Source organism: Ursus americanus, chromosome 12, assembly GCF_024610735.1.
Source record: "Ursus americanus isolate L20-20 chromosome 12, mUrsAme1.1.p, whole genome shotgun sequence".
Lineage (NCBI taxonomy): Eukaryota > Metazoa > Chordata > Mammalia > Carnivora > Ursidae > Ursus > Ursus americanus.
Window position 1 is genome coordinate 3,735,637 of NC_142138.1, and position 25,937 is coordinate 3,761,573.

Below are 25,937 nucleotides of genomic sequence, written 5' to 3' on the forward strand. Positions count from 1 at the left end.
CCTGACTCTTAGCTGGTGGCTTCACTTCTTATTTCAGTAAGAAAACAGAAATAGTCAAAAGCAACAAACATCTTATTGACACAAAATTAACGAACCTACATGCATTACATGTTACATCATCTGCCTGCAATAATGGATTAACTGTCCCTATTCCAATAGAAGGCAAATCTGTTCACTTGCACATTGGATCACACTCCCCCCAATCTACTCAGTGAATTCCATGCGGCCAGGGACTCTGTCTTCCTCACTGTCCATCCTAAGCACCCAGCACAGTGACTAGTACACTGTAGGCAGCAAAAATACAGTTGTTGAATTGAATAACTCAATGCTTTCTTTTCTCTGTCATCAATTTCTTCCCTTCCTAGACCATTTCCATCGGCATACACATATACTAAAGTATACCCCATTTTGAAAAAAAAAAAGATTATCTTATTTTTATAAGTTGGGTAAGGGGACATTTATTTGTATCACATATATTCTTTTGTAGGTATGGAATATTTCATACTGTCCTATTTTTCTTTTCTCTTCATATCAAAATTCCTCAAAACAGTTGTCTTACCATCTCCCATTTTCTTTTCTTTTTCTTTTCATTTTTTAAGTAATCTCTACACCCAATGTGGGGTTTGAACTCACAACTCCAAAATCAAGAGTCCATGCTCCACCAGGTAAGCCAGCCAGGCCCCCCAAAATCTCCCATTTTCTGTCTAATTAGGCTTTCATCCCTGCTACTCCAGCAAGGGTTTAAGTCATGAATGAACCCATCTTGCCAAATCCAATGATAAATTCTTAGTTCTCATCTTACTCAACTTTTCATAGTAGTATCTGGCACAGGTGATCACTCACTCTGTCCTTGATTCACTTTCCTCACACAGCTTCCATGATACTTTTTTTTTCTTTTAAGATTTTTTAAAATTTATTTACTTGTTGGACAGAGAGAGACACAGCCAGCGAGAGAGGGGACAGAAGGAGGGGGAGTGGGAGAGGAAGAAGCAGGCTCCCAGCCATGATACTTTAATTTACTGATCTTTCTTTCTACTTGAGTGGCTATACCTTCCTAATCACCCTTGTTTCCTCCTCCTCTGCTTCTTGGCCTCTAAATACCAGGCTCAGTCTTAGGCCCTCTTCTCTTTTGCTGCCCACACTCCACAGATGATTTCACTTGATGCTCTCCAGACTTGTATCTCCAGCCTTGACCTCTCCTTTGGGATTTCAGATTGTAAAACCAGCTGTCTACTTGATATCTCAACCTGGAAATCTAATACCCAGTGTTACAAATTTAACATCCAAAAATTATCTTGATTCCCAACTTGCTCTTCCTCCAGTTTCCCACACTGCAATAAATGCTATCACTATCACTCCAGTTGTTCAAAAACCAAAACCAAAACCAAAACAAAACAAAACAAAAAAACCAACCTAGAAGCTATTGTTTGATTTCTCTCTTTTCCTCATTCTATATATCCAATCCACAAAAAGTCCTGTCAATTCTACCTTCAAAATATGTCCTGAATGCAACTACTTCTACCACTATTGCTCTAGTCTTAGCATTATCTTTCATCTGGACTATTGCAACTGTCTCCTTACTGATCTGATTCATTCCTGTTATATGATAGTTTTATTTTCCATACAGCAGCTGGAGAGATCTTTTAAAAGCATAAAGCAGATGATGTCGCTCAAAACCCGCAAAAGGTTTCCCAACATAGAACAAAGTGTAAACTCTAAATCCTTACTATGATCTATAAGATCCTTTATGATCTGGTCCTCACATAACTCTCAGGCCTTCCATACGACCATTCTACTACTTAACTACTATGCTCTCGTCATATTGGTCTTCTTACTGCTCCTAAAACGGGTTAAATTCATTCCTAACTCAGGGCCTTTGCACTTGCTATTCTCTCTGCAAGGAAAGATCTTCCCAAGGCTCACTACCCTTTTCATTAGAGTTTCTTCTCAAATGTTATTTCCTATCTGAGAGAGCTCTCCTTCCTCCACCACTCTTTCTCTCCTTATCCTGCTTTATTTTTCTTCTTAGCACCTGTTATCACCTGAAATTATTTTCTTGTTTATTACATATCTCTTCTTATGGAGTAGCTCTAGGAGGGCAGGGATCTGGTTTATCTGGTTTACCCCTGTATTTCTAGCATATAGCAGGTGAATAAATGAAAAATATGACTATTTTATAGATGAATTAAATATAAGCTTGGAAGGGACTTGTAACCTCTTCAAGGGCATATGCTAGTGAGTGATGGAACAAGAATTAGAATCCAGGTCTACCATATTCCTGAAAGCTTGCATTCTTTTCATTATGCCGCTCCACCTCTTTGATAAGATAAGATAAAACAATCCTCCCTCTGGGATAACCTGCTTAGGGTAGAGGGCCAAACATGTCAGTAAACTTAAGGCTTGATGGAAACTTACAGATACAAATAAAATGAACACCAAGCAGCCAATGCCATGATCCCTCTGGTCTGCAATCACTGAAAGTCAAACTTAGGCATCTGTGTCTCTATTAAAGGAGTAAGGAGCATGTTCCAAATGTTTACAAAGAGCTTGCTTCCATCCGTCATTCATTCAATACATACATATTGAGCGTCCTCCCTGTGACAGGCCCAGAAATAGTTCCTGTCCCACAGTCTAGTGCAGGGAGATGATGTTATAACAGATCGTTTTAATCCCTGTTTAAGTACATAAAAAATGAAACCTAATCCAGTCTTAGAAACCCAACAAAGGCTAATTGGAGCAGATGATGTCTAAAAAAAAGGTTGGGTGCTTCAGGCTACTTCAAATGAACTCCCTGGTCATATGACAGGATGCTTACTGATTTCCCACAAATAGTATAGGTCCATTCCCCTAGTCAGGCTGTCTTTGTTACCTTATGATTCAGAGCAGGACAGGTGGCCCTACCAAGAGTTTCCAAAAATCTAAGCCATATGGCTGTTTATCACACAAGGATAAAGAGAGTGTGTGATGACAGCCTGGGTATTCTATCATGATTCCTAGCCATCACGTTTCCATCCTACTCTGCAGCCCCTTATTCCATAAAGCTGTGTGTATATATACTAGGTTAGTACAGTCAAGAGAAAAGCTCCACCGAGATTTCCTGGGGGGGGGGGGGGTTAAAAAATTCCCTCCTTCTACTTGTTAACTTGTTTCCACCATAACTCCTGGACTTTTCATTATTCCACCAGTTGGCTCAAAAAAGGCATCATTGGGGATATCCTGAGGCCTTCCAGGGCAACCACAGCCCACCAAAGCAATCTTAAGAAGGAAAGTTGCCACTTCAAAGTCTTTAGGCAAGTTGGGACCATGCTCTCAGATTTTCCCTTAACCAAAGTATACTCATTCTTTTCAAGCAGATAGAAATCTGCTAAAAACAAATCCTTGGGCAAAATGAAAGGTTCCAGGAAAGAATGACAGAGATTTGTAATTCGATAAAGACATCAAACACTCAACTGAAAATAACTTGTGCTTAGCTTTTTGAACATCTAAAAATAGCACACATGCTTAATCTTTCTAATAAGCTGTCCCTAGCATGGGGATTTCACGGGCATAGTTTGTTCTTTGTTGCAACATGTTAGCTGTTTCATAAGACACATAACAACAGTCCTTCTTCTACATCAAAGAATTTAAATAACTAAACCTTTAACTAGTGTGTCGGTATCATTATCCCTATTTTCTGGGCTGTGAAACTGAGGCAGAGGGCAAATGAGGCTTGCCTGAGGCTAAAGAAAGATTCCTGCCTAGATTAAATAGAAAATTATCAGCTCTGCAATCTCTAAATTAAGAGAAGCCATGAGACCTGCAATATAAGGTAAGTGTTTTAAACACAGGCTATAGAACACTATTATAATTCAGTCTGCTGAGGTCTCCTAAATAGACCTCACTACCCTGTTTTCAAAACACTTACCTAAGGAATAATCAGATTGTTTCTTTCTTTCTTTCTTTTCTTTTTTTTCTTTTCTTTTCTTTCTTTCTTTTTTAAAAGATTTTATTTATTTATTTGACAGAGAGAGAGACAGCCAGCGAGAGAGGGAACACAAGCAGGGGGAGTGGGAGAGGAAGAAGCAGGCTCATAGCGGAGGAGCCTGATGTGGGGCTCGATCCCATAATGCCGGGATCACGCCCTGAGCCGAAGGCAGATGCTTAATGACTGAGCCACCCAGGCGCCCCAACTGAGCCACCCAGGCGCCCCACATTGTTTCTGAAGCACAAATATGGCACCAATGGCTGATTACCTCAGACAATCAGAGGAGCACCCTTACTTATTGCCCAAGAAGAGGAGCTCTTTTTGCTCCAGAAGAGGCAGAAATCTTGCTCGTGTGGCTCTAGACAGGAGAGAAAGCCTTCTACAACACTGCGTCTTCCTCTACTTGGAGAGAGGTGTCAATAACAAAGCCGCACACCTGTGACAAGGCTACTACTGAGTTCCTTGAGTCCTGGTGGGGATCTGCTGAATTTCAAGTATGTTTTACACAAAAATATTTAAGAGTATTGTATATACTAAGAACCACTGAATTGCATACTTTAAAAGATTTCTATATTTGTACACAATTATTTAACGTACACAAAAAATTCTACATACAGGGATCCCACAGACCTAAAAAAAGAAGAAAAGGTAAGTTTGAAAATTTCAGAACATTAAACCTATTCTGAAGCCAAGGGTCTAGAGTGAAAGTAGATTGTACAGACAACTGATGTTTGCCTTTTGGGTGCAGTATGAGTGAAAAAAGCATGTATATTTGAGATGCACAAATGTATCTCAAAACCCAGGGCTGGGTTCTAATCTGGCTCAACACCTAACCGGGGGTGGGATTTGGGGGAGATTATTATTTAAACTGAGTACTGATTTTCTCAACTGCAAAACACCTTTCAAGGTGGCTATGGGGATTAGAAATCCACAGTAAGTATGAAATATCTCCCTTGCAATCTTCAGAGCAAACATTCTGGGTAACTCCAAAGAAAATAAATTTACACCATCATAATCAGCTAATATATTAACTCCCTACTTTAGGGTAGTCTCTAAGAACAGAAACTAAGGTTCTGAAGTAAATTAATTAATTTTTAAAATGTACTCTTTCATAAAGCTTTAGCAAATTTAAGATCCTCAGAAGTGCTCAACTGGTGACAGATCAACATCTTGTGTGAATAATCAGCTGTTATTGCAAAGCAGGTCTCTGCTGCTTCTCAATTTCACTTTTCATCTGCCCTTCTATTCTCCTTCCCTCTCAATTGTTCAACTTCTAAAAAAAAAAAAAAAGATCAAACTAAACCTTAAATGTATATAATTCAGACTGCCACCCAGAAAGAAAAAAAAGACTACCAATTAAGTTATTTAATTGATATGTTTTCTTTTTTGGTATATTTCAAAGAAATACAGACCTGGGTAAAAGTTTTAAAGGCATATGCTTACACTGAGTGAGGCCATCGGATCACAAAATTTGAAACTAAAAATATCCCCTTATATCTGAACTTTGTAGTAATTCAACTGTTAAAGTATAGGATCTATCAACATTTTCATGCTTTTTCTTGGAGCTAGTCTATCCTCTTCACACTAGGAATATCTATCCCTACACATTATCCCACCATCACAGATTCCTACTGTCTTCCTACAAGACTCAATTAGAAAGTGACATTCATGAAGTGGTCCTTCTTCAATAAGTGGATCCAAGCAGTGCTTGCAGATTCTTCTGTAGAGGGCACGTAGCACTCTTCTCTTTTTTACTGTATCCCTAACCCACTCCACTATTGCACTCTCAAATAACAATTCAGTTTCCACTGAGACGTGTGCCATTGGCCACACCTAGTAGACATTATCCTATTAATCCCTGATTACTTAATGCATCTACTGAGACTATGGTAGCCAAAGCATAGTCTTTCTTACCACCTGAACTTTAGGCAAGTTACTCAAGCTCTCTGAGCCCCACTTTTCTCATTTGTAAGATGGGGATAAAGACAGTGTCTACCTTAGAAAGTATTAGAGGATTAAACAAAATAATGTACAGTAAGTGTTCAGCATGGAGGCTTCTGGCATTGGAAAACTGGTGTATTGAGAACCCCAAAATTCTGTTATAAATCCTAAAAATCTTGGACAAGACCTAACAAAAAATTATTCCAAATAATGTATTCAAACTTACAAGAAAGAAAAGGGGAAATACCAAGTGCCAGAACTGAAGAAGAAGTGAAAACTGAATAGAAACCTTGGCTACCTTAACTGGGGTTTTTAAGGGCTACATTGGGCCAAAAGATACGGCTTGATGCTGATATAAAGTAGGGAGTTTGAACTGAGACCCTGCATAAACGGGAATTCAGTGAAAGCGTAAACTTTAGAGGAAAAAAAAATCTACATATACAGCACAAGGAATCATCAAGGAAGTTTGTCTGTCTATATTTGGGCTTGGGACAAAAAATTCTGAAGGACTATTATTTCTAACCTAGAATTCTATACACAGGTAAGTTATCATTCAAGAAGGGCACCTGGGTGGCTCAGTTGGTTAAGTGTCCATCTTTGGCTCAGGTCATGATCCCAGGGTCCCGGGATCCAGGCCTCCGTCGGGCTCCCTGCTCAATGGGGAGTCTGCTTGTCCCTCTCCCTCTCCTCCTCTCCACCCCCTCCCCCTGGCTTGTGCTCTCTCTCTTGCACTCTCTCTCAAATAAATAAATAAAATCTAAAAAAAAAAAAAAAAAAGAATAAGGATGGTATAAAACTTTTTTTTTTAGTGGGGCATAGAAAGAGGCAGAGAGAGAATCTTAAGCAGACTCCATGCCCAGCACAGAGCCCGATGCTAGGCTCTACCTCACAACCCTGAGATCATGACCTGGGCCAAAATCAAGAATCAGATGCTTTTTTTTTTTTTTTTAAAGATTTTATTTATTTATTTGACAGAAACAGTGAGAGGGAACATAGGTAGGGGGAGCAGGAGAGGGAGAAGCAGGCTCCCTGCTGAGCTGGGAGCCCAATGTGGGGCTCAATCCCAGGACCCCGGGACCACAACCCAAGCCGAAGTCAGACGCTTAACAACTAAGCCACCCAGGTGCCCGAAGAATCAGATGCTTAACTGACTGAGCCACCCAGGTGCCCTGGAATAAAACATATCAAACATGTGAGTTTTCAGAATACTTACTTTCCATGCTCTCTCTTTAAGAAGCCAATAAAGGTTGGGTTCATTTGAAATGCGGGAGTAAAACAAAGAGGAAAACATGGGATCTAGGGACCAAGGTATCCAGCACAGGAGAGAGAAGTGAATTCCCAGAATTATGGTGAAGACAAGTCCCAATATGACAGCTCTGCAGCAGGCCTAGAGAGCAACCAGCAGGGATTTGAGGAGAGAATGCATGGTTCCTAGGAGGGTTGTCTCAAAGGGAAAAAACCTGAGAGAACGTGATATGTTTAAATATACTAATACATTTATGTTTCTTTTAGAAAGTTTGAGTATGAAAAAAAAAAGTCTGAGGATAAATTAGTGATGGAAACACGGAAAACCAAGCAACTTTAAAAGTATGGCAACTGATACCCCCTAAGGAAACAAAACATTATATAAAAAGGAAGTAGAAACTTTGTAGGGGAGGACAGAATTGTTCTTTTTTTGACTGAGGTGGTAGTTATACCACCACAATACATTTGTCAAAACTCTGTACACTGAAAAGGGTAAATTTTACTCTATGTAACTTATACCTCAATAAATCTAATTTTAAAAATTTACCAAACTGTACATTTAAATTAGGTGCATTTTATCATATATAAATCAAAACTCAATAAAGTTGATTTTTAAAAAAGAAAGTATAATACTAGTCCACTATATGGCTAAGCTATAAATAAGCCCTCATGATTGATTTAATAAAAAATTAGGACATAACTATATTTGGGAGATTAAGAAAGGGGGAGGGCAGATGGGGTGATAAGTGAACCAAATCCTTATCTTTCATAGTGGAAATTCAACAGATTATTTAAAACTAAAAATCAGGGACACTTGGGTGACTCAGTCGGTTAAGTGTCTGCCTTCTGCTCAAGTTATGATCCCAGGGTCCTAGGATCGAGTCCCGCATCAGGCTCCCTGCTCAGCGGGAAGCCTTCTCTCTCTGCCTGCTGCTCCCCCTGCTTGTGCTTGCTCTCCCTCTCTCTCTTTGACAAATAAATAAATAAAATCTTAAAAAAAAAAAACCTAAAACTAAAAATAGTAGTATAAATATGTTATTTAGAAATACTGAGGCCATTACCAGAAGGAAAAAGAAAAGAGCTAAAAGCAGTTGTCTCTGAAGAGCAAAAACCATTTATGAGTATTTTCACTAATAAATGAGGTAACATTCTAGAAAAAAAACAATGAGCGGGGAAGGATAGACAGTGCAGTGCAGCAGACCTCTGTCCCCCATTCAGTCTCGTAGAACTATCTGATTCTTTTAGTTGTATACATTATGTACACCCACAATAGACACACTAATAGAAAGGGAATGTGAAAACACAATCTGGGAATAAATTTGAAAAAGATAAATAAGATCTTATGAAGAAAATTATAAAACTTCATTGACATATATTTTAAAAGCCTGAAGTAAATGGAGAGATTCTAAGTGAATGGAAAGCAAAACTAAAACTTTAAGGAAAATATCTTTAAGACCTCATAAATGCAAGAATTTCTTTCTTTCTTTTTTTTTTTTTTAAAGATTTTATTTATTTATTTGACAGAGAGACAGCCAGTGAGAGAGGGAACACAGGCAGGGGGAGTGGGAGAGGAAGAAGCAGGCTCATAGCGGAGGAGCCTGATGTGGGGCTCGATCCCAGAATGCTGGGATCACGCCCTGAGCCAAAGGCAGACGCTTAAGGACTGAGCCACCCAGGCGCCCCAAGAATTTCTAACGCTAGGCACAGAAATCAAAAACCATTAAGAAAAAGACTGAAAAAATCAATTACATTAAAACTTACAAGCTTCTATTTCTCCTAGAGCCCAGATTGCAGCCTTATTATAAGCATCATTCTCCAAAAAGAAACCAGGGCTTTTTTTTTTTTTTTTAACCACTTTGTTGAGGTATGACTGACATGTAAAAAACTATACATAAGAATACCAGGACTTAAAAAAAATGTCTTTTTAAAGCTTTTATTAATTTATTTGACAGAGAGAGCGAGCACAAGCAGGCAGAGCTGCAGACAGAGCGCGAGGGAGAAGCAGGCTCCCCGCTGAGAAGGGAGTCCGATGTGGGGCTCGATCCCACCTGGGATCATGACCTGAGCTGAAGGCGGGCGCTTAACTCACTGACCCACCCAGGTGCCCCCAGGACTTTTTAAAATATCTGATTTCTGATCTGGATACAATGCAATATGAAGTACACATATGAAATATCAACGCAAAAAAAGTTGAAATTGAACCTAATCAACATTCAGATCCAAATTACAGTTTTTAAGAAAATACTGGGAAAGAGAAACAAGCTAAATGACATCAACAGAGCAATCAGACACACTGGAGATACAGGAGCTTCTACAGGACAGATAACCTGTTTTCTGTGATAAGTCAATGGCATAAGGAAAAAGAGTGGGTGGAAGACAGACTGTTCTAGAGTAAAAGACTAAAAAGAGATAATCGAATATAATGTATGGGCCTTAAAAAAATACCATTTGCATAACAAAATTAGAAAGTATCTACTAATAAGTTCAACACAGGATGTATAGGACCTGTTTTTATAGAAAAACTTAAAACCTTATCTAAAAACAAACAAAAAATAAGACTTAATAGAGATATATTATGCTTAACGAATAGAAAAGACTCAGTACTATAAAATGCCAACTCTCTCAAATTAATCTGAAAATCACTGTAATTCCAGTCAAATACCAAGAAAGACTTATCATGGCTAATACTAAGATTCATATGTCAAATGGGAAGAAATAGTTAAGATGATTTTAACATAAATAGTAATAATGAGAGGTAGAGGGGAATCATCCTACTAGACAGAATTTCTATAAAGCTACAGTAATTAAAACAAGGATATTGATGAAGGAAAAAACAATGAGGCCAGTGGAAGAGAAGAGAAAGCTTAGAAATAGTCTCAGGCATACGTGGAACTCGGTATAAATCAGGGAGTAAAAGATAGGTTATTCAATAAATAGCTGAAATAACCAACTATTCATTTGGAAAAAAGATAAACTTAGATATTTACCTCATTTCATGTATAAATATAAATACTGATTTAAAGATCCAAATATGAAAAGCAAAACTGTAAAGCTTTTAGAGGGCAGAAGTCTATGTCATTTTAAAGTAAGATGCAAAAGCACCAACCATAAAGGAAAACACTGATCTAGTTAACCACAAAAAAATTTCAAAACTTCTGTATGCTAGACGATACTATAACCAAAGGAAAGAGTAGTGACAAACTGGGGGAAAACCTGTAACTCATAAAACTGGCAAAAGATTAGTATACAGAATATATAGACTATACATATAAGAAAAAAAACAACCCAAACACAAAATAAGCACAGGATATGAATAAGAAATTCACTGAAAAGGAAAACGGCCAAAATACCCAGAAAAAAAAGTCCTCAAATTCACAAGTAATCAAGGAAATCCAAAATTAAACCAATAATGAGGTACTGTTTCATACCCATCGCATTAATGAAAATTCAAGTTTGAGAACACCAATCGTTAGTGAGGACAGGGAGAAATCAGAACTCTAATTCATACTACTGGTGGGAATATACACTAATATGACTACTTTGAAGGGGAATTTGCCCATATCTAGTAAAGCTGGAAATGCACATGCACATACCTTATGATCCACATATCATTCCTAGGTGTCTAACTTCAAAACAAGAGCGCAAAGAAATTGGTGCAAGGACATACGTTATAGCACTACACATAGCGAAAGAAATGATAGCCAACTAACTGTATCACAGAAGAGGAATGGATGAACTCTTACCCAGATGCAATCTGGAGAGACTGGCTCTGGGAGGAAAGTTTTTGCCAAGCTCATGCCAGAAAGAAGAGAGGAAAGGCCTCTGTCCATTGAGTCCTTAGTCAAATCTTATTCTTCCTGGCCTCAGCTTCTCCCTCTCCAGTGGGTACAAATATTGACCTTGCCCATAACCCTGATCAATTGAAACATGTCTTCTCCTCTATCTCTAGACACCTGAGCAATGGTGAAAGAGAGAAAAACAAGAAAAAAAATCCAATCCCACAAGTGTGCTAATTGCAGTAATTACGATTTACATTCTTCAACTCTAGCTACACCCCTGATGTTGCTCAGGTCTCCTTCTCAGTGTCCCTAGTCTGCTTTCTCCTATTTCCCAGTGCCGATTCTAAAGTTTCACTACTCACAGGGCCCAATCCTGTCACCTTTCTCTTTCCACATTCTCAACAGACAACTCTACCTCCTACTTCATCAAGGATATAAAGGCCTCAGGAGTGAACGATTTAAATTCCTATCTCTCCTTTCTGATCTGCATTTGAGCTTTCCCTTTCCTCCTGTTTTCTCATTTCAGTGGAAGATACAGCCTTCCTCCTGCCCAAAGCTGCTCCTTCATTCCTTCTTGTCTCCTTGGGGACCTCATCCATCATTTATCTCCTTTCTTCTACACCTCTCCACTGGCTCTTTTGCTCTCTTACAAAAATGTTCAAGTTGTTTCCATCTTAAAAATACCCTCAAGGTAGAAGAAACTAGTAACAGTGGTTGCTAATAGGGAAATCAGGTAGATAAGGAAGGAAGGGAAACATTTCACCATAAACATTTTTCATACCGTTTGAACTCCATGTATGTATTATTTATTATTTTAAAATATCCATGGTTGTGACTGTCTTTCTTACCTCTTTCAGAAGGTCCTCCTCTTCTACATGTCTTTTAAGTACTGATGTTTCCTTAGGCCCTTTTTATCCTGTCCTTTTTTTTATTTATTCTAACATTCTTGTGGGGAAGATGGTTCACATTCACAGCAAAGTGTATTTAGTGGGCTAAATGTAGTTACACATCTTATTTCTCCTATAAATCCGTTCCTTATCTCGCAGCCCCTAAATCTGTGAATGCCACCACCATCCATTCAGTTGGTCTTGCTAGAAACCTGGGAGTCATGCTTGATCCCTCCTTCTCTTTATCCCCCTACGTCTAATTAATTAGCCATAAAGTTCCAAATATTCTCCAACTTCTCCCTATCTATTACCACTGCCATTGTCTGCCATTGTCTTGGCTTGGTCCTTCATCATTTCTTACTAGGATTACTACAACAGCCTCCCAGTGGTCTCTCTGGCTCTTCTCATTCATGCAGTAATATTTCTGAAATATTACTCTGTTAATGATCCTTCAAAGTATCCCTACAGGATAAAGCATATATGCGATTTTCACCTCTATCCCAGACTGTATAGATAGCATAGTACAGTAGTTAAGAGCATAGGCTTTGAAGTGAGAGACCCAAGCTCAATCACTAACTCTTCCATTAAACTCTTCCTAAGATTCAGTCCCCTTATCTATTCTTAGTAAGGTCTGAAGGGGCTGGAGCGGTCTTGGCCTATGAACTCTTGAAACTAGCAAACTAATGTTCATTTTAAAAATGAAGCTCCGCACTGAGAGTATGCTGGGAATAGAAACCAAAGTGAGCACGACAGGGACAATCAGTGCAAAACAAAGAGAACAGCCAGATAACACAGAGATAATGGAGCAGACGAGGAGGATCTCAAAAGAGGGGCTCTATGGCTGTGAAGCTACAAAAGCTATCCTGACTTATCTTTCCCTTCTAAAAATTTAGGAAAATTAAATTTGGGTAAAATTAGCAATAGGAAAGGATTATAGTCAAATCCTGTACAAAGTTATTATTGAGAAAGATCGTAGTAAGGGTTAGAATAACATCTCTACAGTGAAGCACATGTCAGAAAGACATGCTCATGAAGCAGGTTAAATCTGTAGGCGAGTATTTCGAAATAACCTAAAATAAGAAAATAATAGATGTGAAAGGTCAAAATAAATCAGAATTAGAAAAATTAGAAATTAGATGACAGAACTTAAGAAAGAATTAGAAATAAAAGAAAAATGATCATTTCAGAAATAACAGCTAAACTAGAAAGGACACAAAAGTGAATAAAACACAACTCAATGCATAATACCTCAAGGGAAACAGAATGTAAAAAGAGAGAAAATCCTAAAATTTAAAAAGAAATAGATAAAAAGGATTTGAGGCAAAATAAGAAGAAAAGCAACAAAAACCCAGCTTGTGTTTAAGAATCTCAAAGACTAGGCGCACCTGGGTGGCTCAGTTGGTTAAGCGTCTGCCTTCCACTCAGGCTATGGTATCAGAGTCCTGGGATCAGCCCCGTGGGCTCCCTGCTCAGCGGGGAGCCTGCTTCCTTGTTTCTCTCTCACTCAAATAAATAAAATCTTAAGGAAAAAAAAAAAAAAAAGAATCCCAAAGACTAAAACCAAAGTAATGAAATAGAACAAATACCTAAAGTTATAATTCCAGAAAATTTCTCTGAAACAATAAAAAAGACCAAAACTTCACATGAAAAGGACATACTACATATCTAGAAAATATGATTCAGATCAACAGGATATATTATGTAGTAAAACCCGAAAAGTTTGAAGAAAATAAAAACTTGGGGCGCTTGGCTGGCTCAGTCGGTAGAGCATGTGACTCTTGATCCTGGGGTCACGCGTTTAAGCCTCATGTTGTGCACAGAACTTACTTAAAAAAATAAAATAGAGGTGGGACATTTGGGTGGTGCAGTCAGTTAAGTGTCCCACTTGGTTTCAGCTCAGGTCGTATCTTGGGGTCATGGGATCGAGCCCTACCTCAGGCTCTGTGCTCAGCACGAAGTCTGCTTGAGATTCTCTCTCCCTCTCCCTCTGTACCTTTCACTTGTGCTCTCTCCCCCTCTAAAATAAATAAATAAATCTTTAAAACAATAAAATAAAATAAAATAGGAGCACCTGGCTGGCTCAGTCAGTGGAGCATGCAACTCTTGATCTTGGGGCTGTAAGTTTGAGCCCCACATTGGGTGTAAAGATTACTTAAAAATAAAATCTTTAAATAAACAAAAAGAAAAACACCTTTGGGAATCCAGATAAAAAGACCAGCTCACTCATAAGGGAAAGATTTTTACTTGCACTTTTTGGACAGCAACACTTTACAACAGAATCACTGAGGGAATTTAAGATATTCAAGGAAAAAATGTGAGTCAAGGATTTTATATCCATATAAATTGGCTTTGAAATATGAAGGCTGCAGCTAATCCGCTGAGCATGGATATCAGGAAGACTTCCTAAGGAATCTACTAGAAATAAGCCTCAGATAGCCAAAAGACTGGAGAGACGAGGACCGCGGCCTTGTGGCAGTGATCGTTAACAGCTACTTCATCACAAAAGGAGACAATTAAAACTATGTGCCTCCAGATAGAAGAACACACCGTCACCTATGAAAGTCTTGTCCCTAAGTTCAAAATCTGAATTTAATGGAGCTTCTAGGTCCAACTACCAATACCAATATAAAGAGAGGGCATTTATTAAACAGCACCACAGGGTCGCAATCAACAAAATGCAGACTGTGGGAGGGAAAATGTATAAGAAAATGAATGGCCCAATTTCTCCAACAAATAAATTATAAGAAAGAGAACAGACGAAGGGAAAAATCTGTATGTTAAAAGAGACGTTTCAACCAACTGTAAGATATAGTCCTTATTTGCCTCCTGATTTAAATAAACACACTACAAAACATTTTAAAATTATATTTATGAGGCAACTAGAAACTCATACACTGATTGGACATTTGATAATAAAGAATTATTAATTGGTTTTTTTAGGTGTTATAATGGCCTTATAGCTTTATTTTTATTTTTTAAAGAGCTCTCATCTTAGGAATATATTCTGAAATACTTACAGATGAAATAATACGATTTCTGAGATTTATTTCAAAAGAACATGAAAGGGAGCAAGATGGGTGGAGATATAGATGAAATAAGATTTGTCATGGGTTGATAACTATTGAAGTTGGGTGACAGATATGTGGGCAATGTTCTATTTCTGTACATGTTTGAAGTTTTCCCTAATAAAAAGTGAAAAAAACCCCAAAACTATGGTCCATAATTGGTATTTAATAAATTAAGCGATTATAATCATTATTATACTCTCAATACATATTTGCTAAATGAATGAGTTCAGACATAGATAAGACTGAATCATTCATCAACGAATATGAAACACTATTGTGGAGAAGATTGAAAATCTAAGAACTTTCAGGTTATCAACACCAGTTATAAGAATGGAGCTCACTCACCCAGGGCGTGGGAGAATGAATGAGCCAATAATCTCTCTTGAAAAGTCAGGGAAAGAGGGTGGGCAGCTGAAATAAAAAGTGAGAAGCCAGTAAGTCAGCAAAAATTGTTGCATGAGATAAGGCAAAATAAAGTAGAAAACAGTGCCAGGAGAATAAAACCAAATGAAATATGTACGTTAGTTGAAAAAACACATAGCAAATATGATGTCCAGCTTCAATATCCTATAAGCACACATGATGGAAGTTTCCACATATAAAGAGAACTGTAATATATTTAGCAAATGCAATGTAGATGAAAAAGATTATAAATTAAAATGGTGAAATATATTTTAAACAAAAAAGCCAAATAAAGCTAATATACTATTGTGGTCTTTCTCTAGAAAAGCAGAAGCCACATGGGATAACCTCACAGTAATATTTGGGGAACTCAACCTGGAGGAAGTGGGTAAAGATAAAAGAACCGAAAGCTCATAAACCCCCAAATTTCAAAGGGAATCTTACCTAAAGTCTAACTTAGACCAAAATAGTCCCCAAATGTTTAGGAAGCTGCTTGGTGGGCACCAGGTAAGATAAATAAATTGGGTCAAAGGGGCACTGCTTTTAGACCATGGCACAGCCTAGGGGTACAACTTTCTACTTTAGAGAGGTACCTGACATCTCTTAGCAAACACCCACAAACTGCATTCTCAGGCTGTTTCACTTTCCTCAATTGTTTATATGTTTTTCCATTACCTTTCCTACAAGTTTACGTTGATCCCAACCCGATGGCTCTGAATTTTGGCTTAGCTCAGGTTTTACTTTGATCTTAACGGCTATTTAGGAGTCTACTAAGTTCCTCCACAGGTTAGCTTTGTTGCCTCTGATCCAGGTTGGAATGCAAGTTGATGCGAAGCCAGGATATCAGGAGCCACTGGTACAGGAGAAACCAAGTAGGGAGAGCAAAGACAGCAGAGACCTGCTAGCCCAAGTCACACCTGGAGAAGAAGGCACAGAGGCAGGATTATACGTAAAAGGTGCTGTGGTGTAAATGATGTAAAAACAAAGTGATACGTAAAGGAGGAAAAGAAATGAGACTGTGCAGAATGACTTAATGATGGCTCTTTCTTCAGGTTCTAAAATAAGGATTCAATGGTCAAAACCATAAGAAGCAGCAGTAACTTGGGAGTAAAATGTCCTATTGGCAGTTACATTACTTGCTTCCACATGCCCACCTCTATTTATAGTTGTCACTACTACTTCCCAAGCCCCTAAGGGTTACACAAGTCTCACATGAGACTTCTAGAATCTCCAGTCCCAGGTTAGGGTAAAAATAACATTTCTAAGATTTAGACACTAGGGAGCAAAGAGGTGATACCTCCATCCTTAACGTTTAGACCATAGCTAAAACAGCCCCTGGGAAGCCCACTAAACACCCTAAGCTACTTGGCAAACCTAGCGTCCGTTTCTATGAAAGACCAGAACGAAATTATCATTTCATTTTCTTAGTGAGATTCCCCATATCTTTCCTAAGGAAATAAGCAGGTACAGTCCAGAAAGTAGCACAACCAACATTATGGTATTGGAAATCTCCTCTCCAGTCAGAAACACCAACCCTACTTGGATGGAAGCACAGGGAAACAAAAAGAGGCCAAAAGTGAATGGAAATGCCTATAATACATTGCACTGGAAGTTCTGGCCAGGGCAACAGACAATTAAAAAAGAAAGCATAAAGATTAAAAAGGAAGATGTAATACTGTTTTTGTTTATAAGCAACATGATGATGTAAAATCCTAAACAATCTACAATTTGACAAGGTCAATCTTCAAAAAACAATGTTATGTCTATATACAAGCAACAAACAATTGAAAAATAGAGTAAAAAGCACCAGTTACAACATCATTAAAAACATTTACCTAGGAAAAATTTACCAAGAGGTGTTCAAAACTTCTACACTGAAAATTATAAAACACTGTTGAGAGAAATTAAAAGAAACCTAAATAAATAGATGTTCAAGATTGGAAGAATCAATATTAAGATAGCAATTCTCCCCAAACTAATCTATAGATTCAGTTCAATTCCTACTATAAAGCTAAAATAATCAAGACATTATTCAATGTAGTATTGAAGTAAAGACAGACAAATAGACCAAGGAAACAAAATAGAGAAAATAGAAACAGACCACACATGTATGGTCAGTTGATTTTCAATGAAGGCACTAGTGCAATCCCATGGGGAAAGTAAAGCCTTTTTAAAAAATGGTGTTGGAACAAATATCCAGACAGAAAAAAAGGTAAATTTTATCCCTACCTTACAACATATACAAAACTAATCAAGATGGGGTAGACATCTAAACATAAAAGCTAAACATTTTAGAAGTAAATATAAAAGAGTATCTTTATTGGGGCACCTGGATGGCTCAGTTGATTAAGTGCATGACTCTTGGTTTTGGCTCAGGTTATGATCGCAGGGTCATGAGATTGAGCCCCGTGTGAGGCTCCACACTCAGAGGGAAGTCTGCTTGGGATTCCCTCCCTCTCCCTCTGTTCCTCCCCCCGCTCATATGCTCCCTCCCTCTCTCTCAAATAAATAAATCTTTTTTTTCTTTTTTTTTTAAAGATTTTATTTATTTATTTGACAGAGAGAGAGACAGCCAGCGAGAGAGGGAACACAAGCAGGGGGAGTGGGAGAGGAAGAAGCAGGCTCATAGCGGAGGGGCCCGACGTGGGGCTCGATCCCATAACGGCGGGATCACGCCCTGAGTCGAAGGCAAACGCCTAACCGCTGTGCCACCCAGGCGCCCCATCAAATAAATAAACCTTAAAAAAAAAAAATCTTCACAAGCTTGGGACAGGCAAAGATTTCTTGGACACAAAACATATATTAACCATAAAAGAAAAAAAGCAGTAATCTGAATTTCATCAACACTGAAAACTTCTGGTCATGAAAACACACCATTAAGAAAGTAAAAAGGCAGGCTACAGACTGGCAGAAGATATTCACAACACATATCTGACAAAAGACTTACATCTAGAATACATAAGGAATTTCTATAGTCAATAATAAAAAGGTAAACAACTCAATTTAAAAATAGGCAAATGCTTTGAACACTCCATAAAGATAAACAAATGGCCAATAACCACATGGAAAAGTGGTTAGCATCATTATTACCAGAGAAATGCAAATTAAAACCATGAGATACTACTACATACATATCCACTAGAATGGTTAAAATGTAAAGGATTGACAATACCAAATGCTGATGAAGATGTGAAGCGAATGCAACCCTTACACACTGTTGATGGAAATACAAAATGGTGTAACCATTTGGAAAACTATATGGCAATTTCTAATATAGTAAACCCTACAACCTAGAATATTTTCACAAAAACACTTGCAGAACAATGTTCGTACTTTATTCACGATATCTCAAAATTAGAAACAACCCAAATGACCATCAACAGGGAAATGAGTGAAAAGTGGTATATTTTTTCAATGGAAAAAAAAAAAACCTAGTTATATCTGCAATAATATGAATGAGTCTGAAAAATATTATGTTAAACCAAAGAAACCAGAATAGAATTGTATGATTCATTCCATGTATATCTAGTTCATGAACAAGCAAAGTTAACATATGAATTGACTCTGGGGGGAGGGGTGCTGGGAAGTTGGGGTGGGGGGGCTTACTAAAAAGAAGTACAAAGGAACTTTCAGAGGTAATGGAAATGTTCTTGATTTGGGTAATTGTATTCAGTGTATGTATCTGTCAAAATTCACTGAACTGTATACTTAATATCTTTGTATTTTACTGTGTATAATTATTCCCCAATATAAGTGGGATGGAGAGAAAGGCCATATACGTTTCTGCATTAACTTTTTTTCTTTAGTGCATAGGAAGGTTGAAAATATTAATACATCTGTTTGCAGTCACCAGAAATACCAGGAGAGTCTGCTCCCCAATTCAAGTAAGATGGCAACATCATACAGACTGAATTTTTTCCAAAGGACATCAATTTAAAAACAGTTTACAGTAGGTATTTCTCAGTTCCTAGGCCATAGGCCAGTAGGGAGTCTGTGCCCTCATATCCATATGCTCCGGTTAGTATCTAATCAAAGTAGACTAAAAGGTCAAATGTTACCATGCTGTAGGCGTTAGGGTCTGGAATTTTTGAAAATTCCTTTGTACTTCTTTCCAGTCAATTGTCATCTGCAGAGTCAACCGCTGCTCTGATTTTTATCACTATAGATTAAATTTTGCTTGTTCATGGGGGCACCTGGGTAGCTCAGTCGGTTAAGCATCCAGTTCTTGATTTCGGCTCAGGTTAGATCTCAGGGTTGTGGGATTGAGCCCTGAGTCTGGCTCCACGTTGAGCATGGAGCCTGCCTGGGATTCTCTCTCTCCCTCTCCCCACCCCACCCCCTGCACACCCAATCTCTCTAAAAATAAAGAAAGAAATACATTTTGCTTGTTCATGAACTTCATTTAAATGGAATCTTTAAAAGCACATTTGAAGTATATCTTTTTTGGGGCACCTGGGTGGCTCAGTTGGTTAAGCATTTGCCTTCTGCTCAGGTCATGAACCAAGGGTCCTAGGATTGAGCCCCATGTCGGGCTCCCTGCTCAGTGAGTAGTCCACTTTTCCCTCTCCCTCTGACCCATCCCCCCCTGCTTGTGCTCTCGCTCGTGCTCTCTCTCACAAATGAATAAGTAAAAAATCTTTTTTAAACAAAGTATATCTTTCGGGGCGCCTGGGTGGCGCAGTTGTTAAGCGTCTGCCTTCGGCTCAGGGTGTGATCCCAACGTTCTGGGATTGAGCCCCGCATCAGGCTCCTCCACTGGGAGCCTGCTTCCTCCTCTCCCACTCCCCCTGCTTGTGTTCCCTCTCTCACTGGCTGTCTCTCTGTCAAATAAATAAATAAAATCTTAAAAAAAAAGTGTATCTTTTTTATAAAGATGTACAATTACTTAAAAATACTGGAAACCAGCGACTGTGACAATTAAATGTCCAAATCTTCATTAATAATCAAAACAGGGGTGCCTGGCTAGCTCAGTCAGAGGAGCATGTGACTCTTGATCTTTGAGCCCCATGTTAGGTGTAAAAATCACTTAAATAAATATATAAACCTAAAAAAATAATAAAAATAAAAAGCAGCTGAAGAGTACATGGGCAACAAAATATGTGATGTAAGAATATATTTTCAAAAAAGCATTATAAACTATAATGCGATTGGGAAACATACGATGATATTTATCTTCAATAAACAATAAAAATCAAAAATAGTTTCTCACCTTAAGTTTTGGATATATTTGGCGCAGAGAATCTGCAGTCCCCTTGTCAGCTTCATCAGGAATACACACAATATCTAGCTTCATTTTCATCTTGAATTCTGCAGATAGAGCCTTCTGGACATCCCTGGTTGTAATGACAATGACTTCTACAGCACAAAAGGGAAAAAGAAGGAAAAACACAAAAACTCTCATTCGTTTAGACAGTGGTTTCACTCTTTCAATTAGATTTGGTCTGTTTCTAGATTTAATAATAACAGCTAATATTATTGAGCCTTTTCAATGTATTTACAGGCAGCCTCTCAATTCTTACAACAATCTCATTTACAAATGAGGAAACCTGGACTAGAAGATATTAAGTGACTTTGTTCAGGGTCACACAACTAGTAAGCAGCGGACTTCAGATAAAACTCAAGTCTGACTTTAATATATTACCTGCCACTTCTTGATGTAAAGAACTCAGAAGAACATTCATCAAAGCAGATACAAATGGGATCACATTTTAAATCTTCATTCACTACAAAGGAAGAGCTATCACCACTTCCCACCAGGTAGCCACGAGTGCTTCACTGAGGATCACAGTGAACACTACTAAGAAGCAATTTCCATATAACAGATGTCTTCATTTTATCTATGTAGCTGGTAACCAATGACAGAAAACTGGGGATCTTTGTTATGGATCTTTGGTAGGGTAATGTAATTCACTGCAACATAACATGTGTTGCTGATGTCTGAAGATCAGATTTTAGCATTTCAATTTCCACTTGTTTCATGATAGTGTTCCAGCTAACAATTATCTCTCCCTTTCACTGTAATCATACTTTCCTATTTTCTTCCCTTCTCTTCTTTCTTCCTCTTTCTTTCTTTTCCAAATCATTTAACTTTCCTTCCTTTCTTCTCTCATCTTTCTTTCATTTCCCACTTTGCTTTTAGTAGCCAACTCGTTCAACCAATAAATACAAATACATTTAATAAGTAAAGGAAAAATAGTCACTAAGAAGTCAGAAATCAACTCAACATGGTTCCTATTCTTAAGAAACTTAACATGGAGAAATTATGGAGAAATGACTAAGGAAGGCTTCCTGGAAGGGATGGCCTTTGAGATAGGTCAAGATAAATTCAAGACCACCAAAAACTTATTTAGTACACACTCTATGTAAATGCTGTTGTTACAAAGGTGAATGAGATACAGTACTTGTTCTCAGATCAGTCTTCCATGCCACTAATTATAGCATAAAACAGGCCTTGGTTGGTACTAAGATAGAAAAACAAAGTGTGATGGAACCATAGAGGACAGGGTGATTGATGCTGTTTGGAATTTCAAAGAGAAGATAACTTTTTTTCTTTTTTTAAGATTTTATTTATTTATTTGACAGAGAGAGACAGCCAGCGAGAGAGGGAACACAAGCAGGGGGAGTGGGAGAGGAGGAAGCAGGCTCTCAGTGGAGGAGCCTGATGTGGGGCTCGATCCCAGAACGCCAGGATCACACCCTGAGCCAAAGGCAGACGCTTAACGACTGAGCTACCCAGGCGCCCCAGAAGATAACATTTTGGAGAGGACATTTTGTTTTATTATTTTATTTTTTTGGAGAGAACATTTTAGGTAGAGTGGATAGAGTGAAGGGAATAACTGCAAATATGGGACAGTCTAATAACTGGACTAAGATTCTTATGTGTGGAGAGAAAGAAAAACGCTAAGCGGGGCTACATTAACTTCTCTAAACTCATGAACAATATGAAGAAAGTGAAAACAGACTTTGCTCTTAAACTCCAGAATCCTGTGTTTAGGAGGCACTCATCAATTTCCGAGTGAGCCTTAGTGAGAAGAAATTTCCTTCACAACGGGTATTAAATATACCATAAAAGGCAACCCCTAACCATAACTAAAGATATAGCAAAAGGGGGCACCTGGGTGGCTCAGTCGGTTAAGTGTCTGCCTTCGGCTCAGGTCATGATCCTGGGGTTCTGGGATTGAGCCCCACACCAGGCTCCCTGCTCAGCAGGAAGCTTGCTTCTCTCTCTCACAATCCCGTGCTTGTGTTCCCTCTCTCACTGTCAAATAAATAAATAAAATCTTTATATATAAAAAAAAGATATAGCAAAAGGAAAAAGGAAAAAAGTTACTGATGACAAATCCACAAGGGGTTATTAAAGGATAGTATGATATTTTAAAGTGTATTAAAAAGAAAATCTTTTGGGGCACCTGGCTGGCTCAGTTGCTAGAGCATGTGACTCTTGATCTCAGGGTTGTGAGTTTAACCTCCATGCTGGGTGTAGAGATTACTTAAAAATCAAATCAAATCAAATAAATAATAAGAAGAAAATCTTTTTTTTTTAATTTAATTTATTTATTTGACAGAGAGACAGCCAGCAAGAGACGGAACACAAGCAGGGGATTGTCAGAGGAGTGGGAGTGGAAGAGGGAGTGGGAGTGGGAGAGGAAGAAGCAGGCTCCCAGCGGAGGACCCTGATATGGGGCTCGATCCCAGGACTCTGGGATCACACCCTGAGCCGAAGGCAGACGCTTAACGACTGAGCCAACCAGGCGCCCCAGAAGAAAATCTTTTCTAAAACATCTCTTAACATCAATGTCATGTAGACCACTGCATAGAAATATTCATGGGTCTGTCTCAGGAAGGCAATTCTTATAGTCGAATCAACACTGGAACACAAGACTGTGCCCCAGGATCTGACACCACTTCCATGTGGTACTCGGATTTGCTATATCTAACTATAGGACACCTCAAATTCATTGTGGCCAAAGCTGAACTCATTATATTCATTCAAACCTGTTCCTTGACTCATAATACCTTTCCTAGTTACTCGTATTACCATCTAGTCACCTAGTCACCCAAGCAAAAAGTAGAAGGAACTCTTCTCTCTTTTTCCACTATCCCTCCCCATTAATCATCATCAACTTTCTCAAATGTTCCTTCTTCTTCATCCTTAGTGCTACTTCTTTAGTTCAGGTCCTCTTCATTGCTGGTGTGGACTTCTGTATCAATTTCCCAATTCATTTCCCTGCTTGTAGTCTTGACTCCCTCAAATCTATTCTTTTTTTTTTTTTTAAAGATTTTATTTATTTGACAGAGATAGAGACAGCCAGTGAGAGAGGGAACACAAGCAGGGGGAGTGGGAGAGGAAGAAGCAGGCTCATAGCGGAGGAGCCTGATGTGGGGCTCGATCCCATAACGCCGGGATCACGCCCTGAGCCGAAGGCAGACACTTAACCGCTGTGCCACCCAGGCGCCCCTCAAATCCATTCTTTATACAGTTTCCAAAGCAATATTTCTAAAATGTGCAACTAAGTTGTCAAATTTATTACCATAAAGTTGTTCATAATATTTACTTACTACCTTTTTAATGTCTGTAGGATCTGTAGTGATGTCCCCTCTATTTACATTTGTATCTAGACTATAAGGTCCTAGAAATCAGGACCTGAGTTTTCTTTTTAATACTGTGCCCCTTAATATATTAATATATTACTGGGTACATATAGATTCACAGTAAGTATTGACTATGAGGTACTAACTTGGAGTCCCCCTGTGCTCTGATATCCTTACAGGGTTCATCTTGGATCATCATGGAGAGCAGCTCTAACACAGTAATAGTGCTGTCTTCTAAACCTTTTTATACAGCAACAGAGTACTCTTATGTTCTTAATTTACAGAGGCCACTATCCAGTCAATGCTGAGTCCTGGTGTTCTCTCGTTCAACCTCTCTCACCCTCATAAAGCTGACAAATCATTGGGATCAAACATCCCTAAAGTTTTATGAGTATATTTAATTGTCATAGCTCACCTTCAAATCCAACACGCTCAAGCAGGTTCAATGGGTACCAAATTAAAGGTTTGTTCCCAACTGGAAGCAGAGGTTTGGGAATGCTGGAAGTCAGGTCTGTCATCCGAGATCCCCCTCCAACTGCCATCACTACTGCTTGAAATTCCATTTTCACAAACTGCTGCCACAGAAAAAAACAATTAACAGAAAAAGAAGTAATAAAATTCAAAGCACACACAGTACCAACTCTATTTCTAGTTAGGTTATTGATACTCAGGTCGAATGTGTAACTTCCAATTCCAATAACCACAGTAAGAACGTTTCCTTAGCTACAGTATAAACATCACCTTTATTATATATATATTTTTAAAGATTTTATTTATTTATTTGACAGAGATAGAGACAGCCAGTGAGAGAGGGAACACAAGCAGGGGGAGTGGGAGAGGAAGAAGCAGGCTCATAGCAGAGGAGCCTGATGTGGGGCTCGATCCCGGAACTCCAGGATCACGCCCTGAGCCGAAGGCAGACGCTTTAACCGCTGTGCCACCCAGGCGCCCCTCACCTTTATTATATTTTTTGACTCACCAATATATACTCTCAGCTCCAGCCAGGGGAGTTGGGCTGAAGGAGGCATATGAGTTAAAAGAAACCTGGCCCTTTCCCTTGAGGTGCTCACGTTTAAGTGGAGAAGACAAATTCAGTAAATTACAATATACTATTATTAGTGTCATAGCAGGGATTTATCCAAGATGCAGTAAGCATATAGTGAAGGTAACACCTAAGTCTTCCTAGAAAAGTCAGGAAAAGTTTTATAGGAAGGTAATATTTGAGCAGACTCATGAAGGAGTAAGAGTTTACCAAGTGGGGTGTGTGTGTCTGTGTGTGTGTGCGTGTGCGCACACGTGCACACGCTGGAATATTACTCAGCCATAAAAAAGAATGAAGTCTTGCCATTTACAACACGTATGGAACTAGACGGTATTATGCTAAGCAAAATAAGCAGTTGGAGAAAGACAAATACTGTATGATTTCACTCATATGTGGAATTTAAGAAGCAAAATAGATGAACGTAGGGGAAGGGAGAGAAAAATGAAAGATGAAAACAGGGAGGCAAACCGTAAGAGACTCTTAACTCTAGGAAACAAACTGAGGGTTGCTGGAGTGGAGGTAGGTGGGGGGATGGGGTAATTGGATGATGGGCACTAAGGAGGGAACTTGAAGTTATGAGCACTGGGGGTTATATGCAACTGATGAACCACTAAATTCTACCCCCGGAACTAATAATATAGTATATGTTACCTAAATTGAATTTAAATTAAAAAATTTTTAAAAAATTTACCAAGTGGGCTCCTGATACGAGTTATTTCTTGAAAAAATTTGAAAACTTCTGACTAGAATTAACAGCATAAATACAAGCATATTAGGTCTCTGAAAAGTATAAAATGACTTAAGCTGCCTCTAAGAACTCAGCCATCTTCTCCCATCTTCTCATTATCCCCAACTATGAAAGATAGTGCTATAAACACAAATCTAGGCTCACATCTGAACCTAGATTTGCAGAGCCCAGTGGTATAAACAAATCAGATTAATTCCTTTTTCTAAACTCAAGGTAATAAATCTTTCTGACCTTCAAAAGAATCTCTTTACATCAGCTACCACAGAAAA

General features: G+C 38.5%; 1 protein-coding gene across 3 annotated transcripts in view; it reads right to left on the minus strand.

Moving 5' to 3' along the window:
• The window catches only part of EIF2B3 (eukaryotic translation initiation factor 2B subunit gamma), a 116,604-nt gene that overhangs the window by 89,254 nt on the left and 1,413 nt on the right, over positions 1-25,937 (minus strand). For 2 of the 3 annotated variants that reach the window (XM_087865833.1, XM_045799700.2), the window contains exons 2-3: positions 24,294-24,450; positions 20,496-20,641 (exon numbers count right to left, since the gene is read on the minus strand). In XM_087865833.1, coding sequence (XP_087721959.1) covers positions 20,496-20,641; positions 24,294-24,441 — 294 coding nt within the window. In that variant the 5' untranslated portion in view covers positions 24,442-24,450. Of the gene's footprint in view, positions 1-20,495; positions 20,642-24,293; positions 24,454-25,937 lie in introns of all 3 variants that reach the window. The other variant, XM_045799701.2, reaches the window with a different exon arrangement.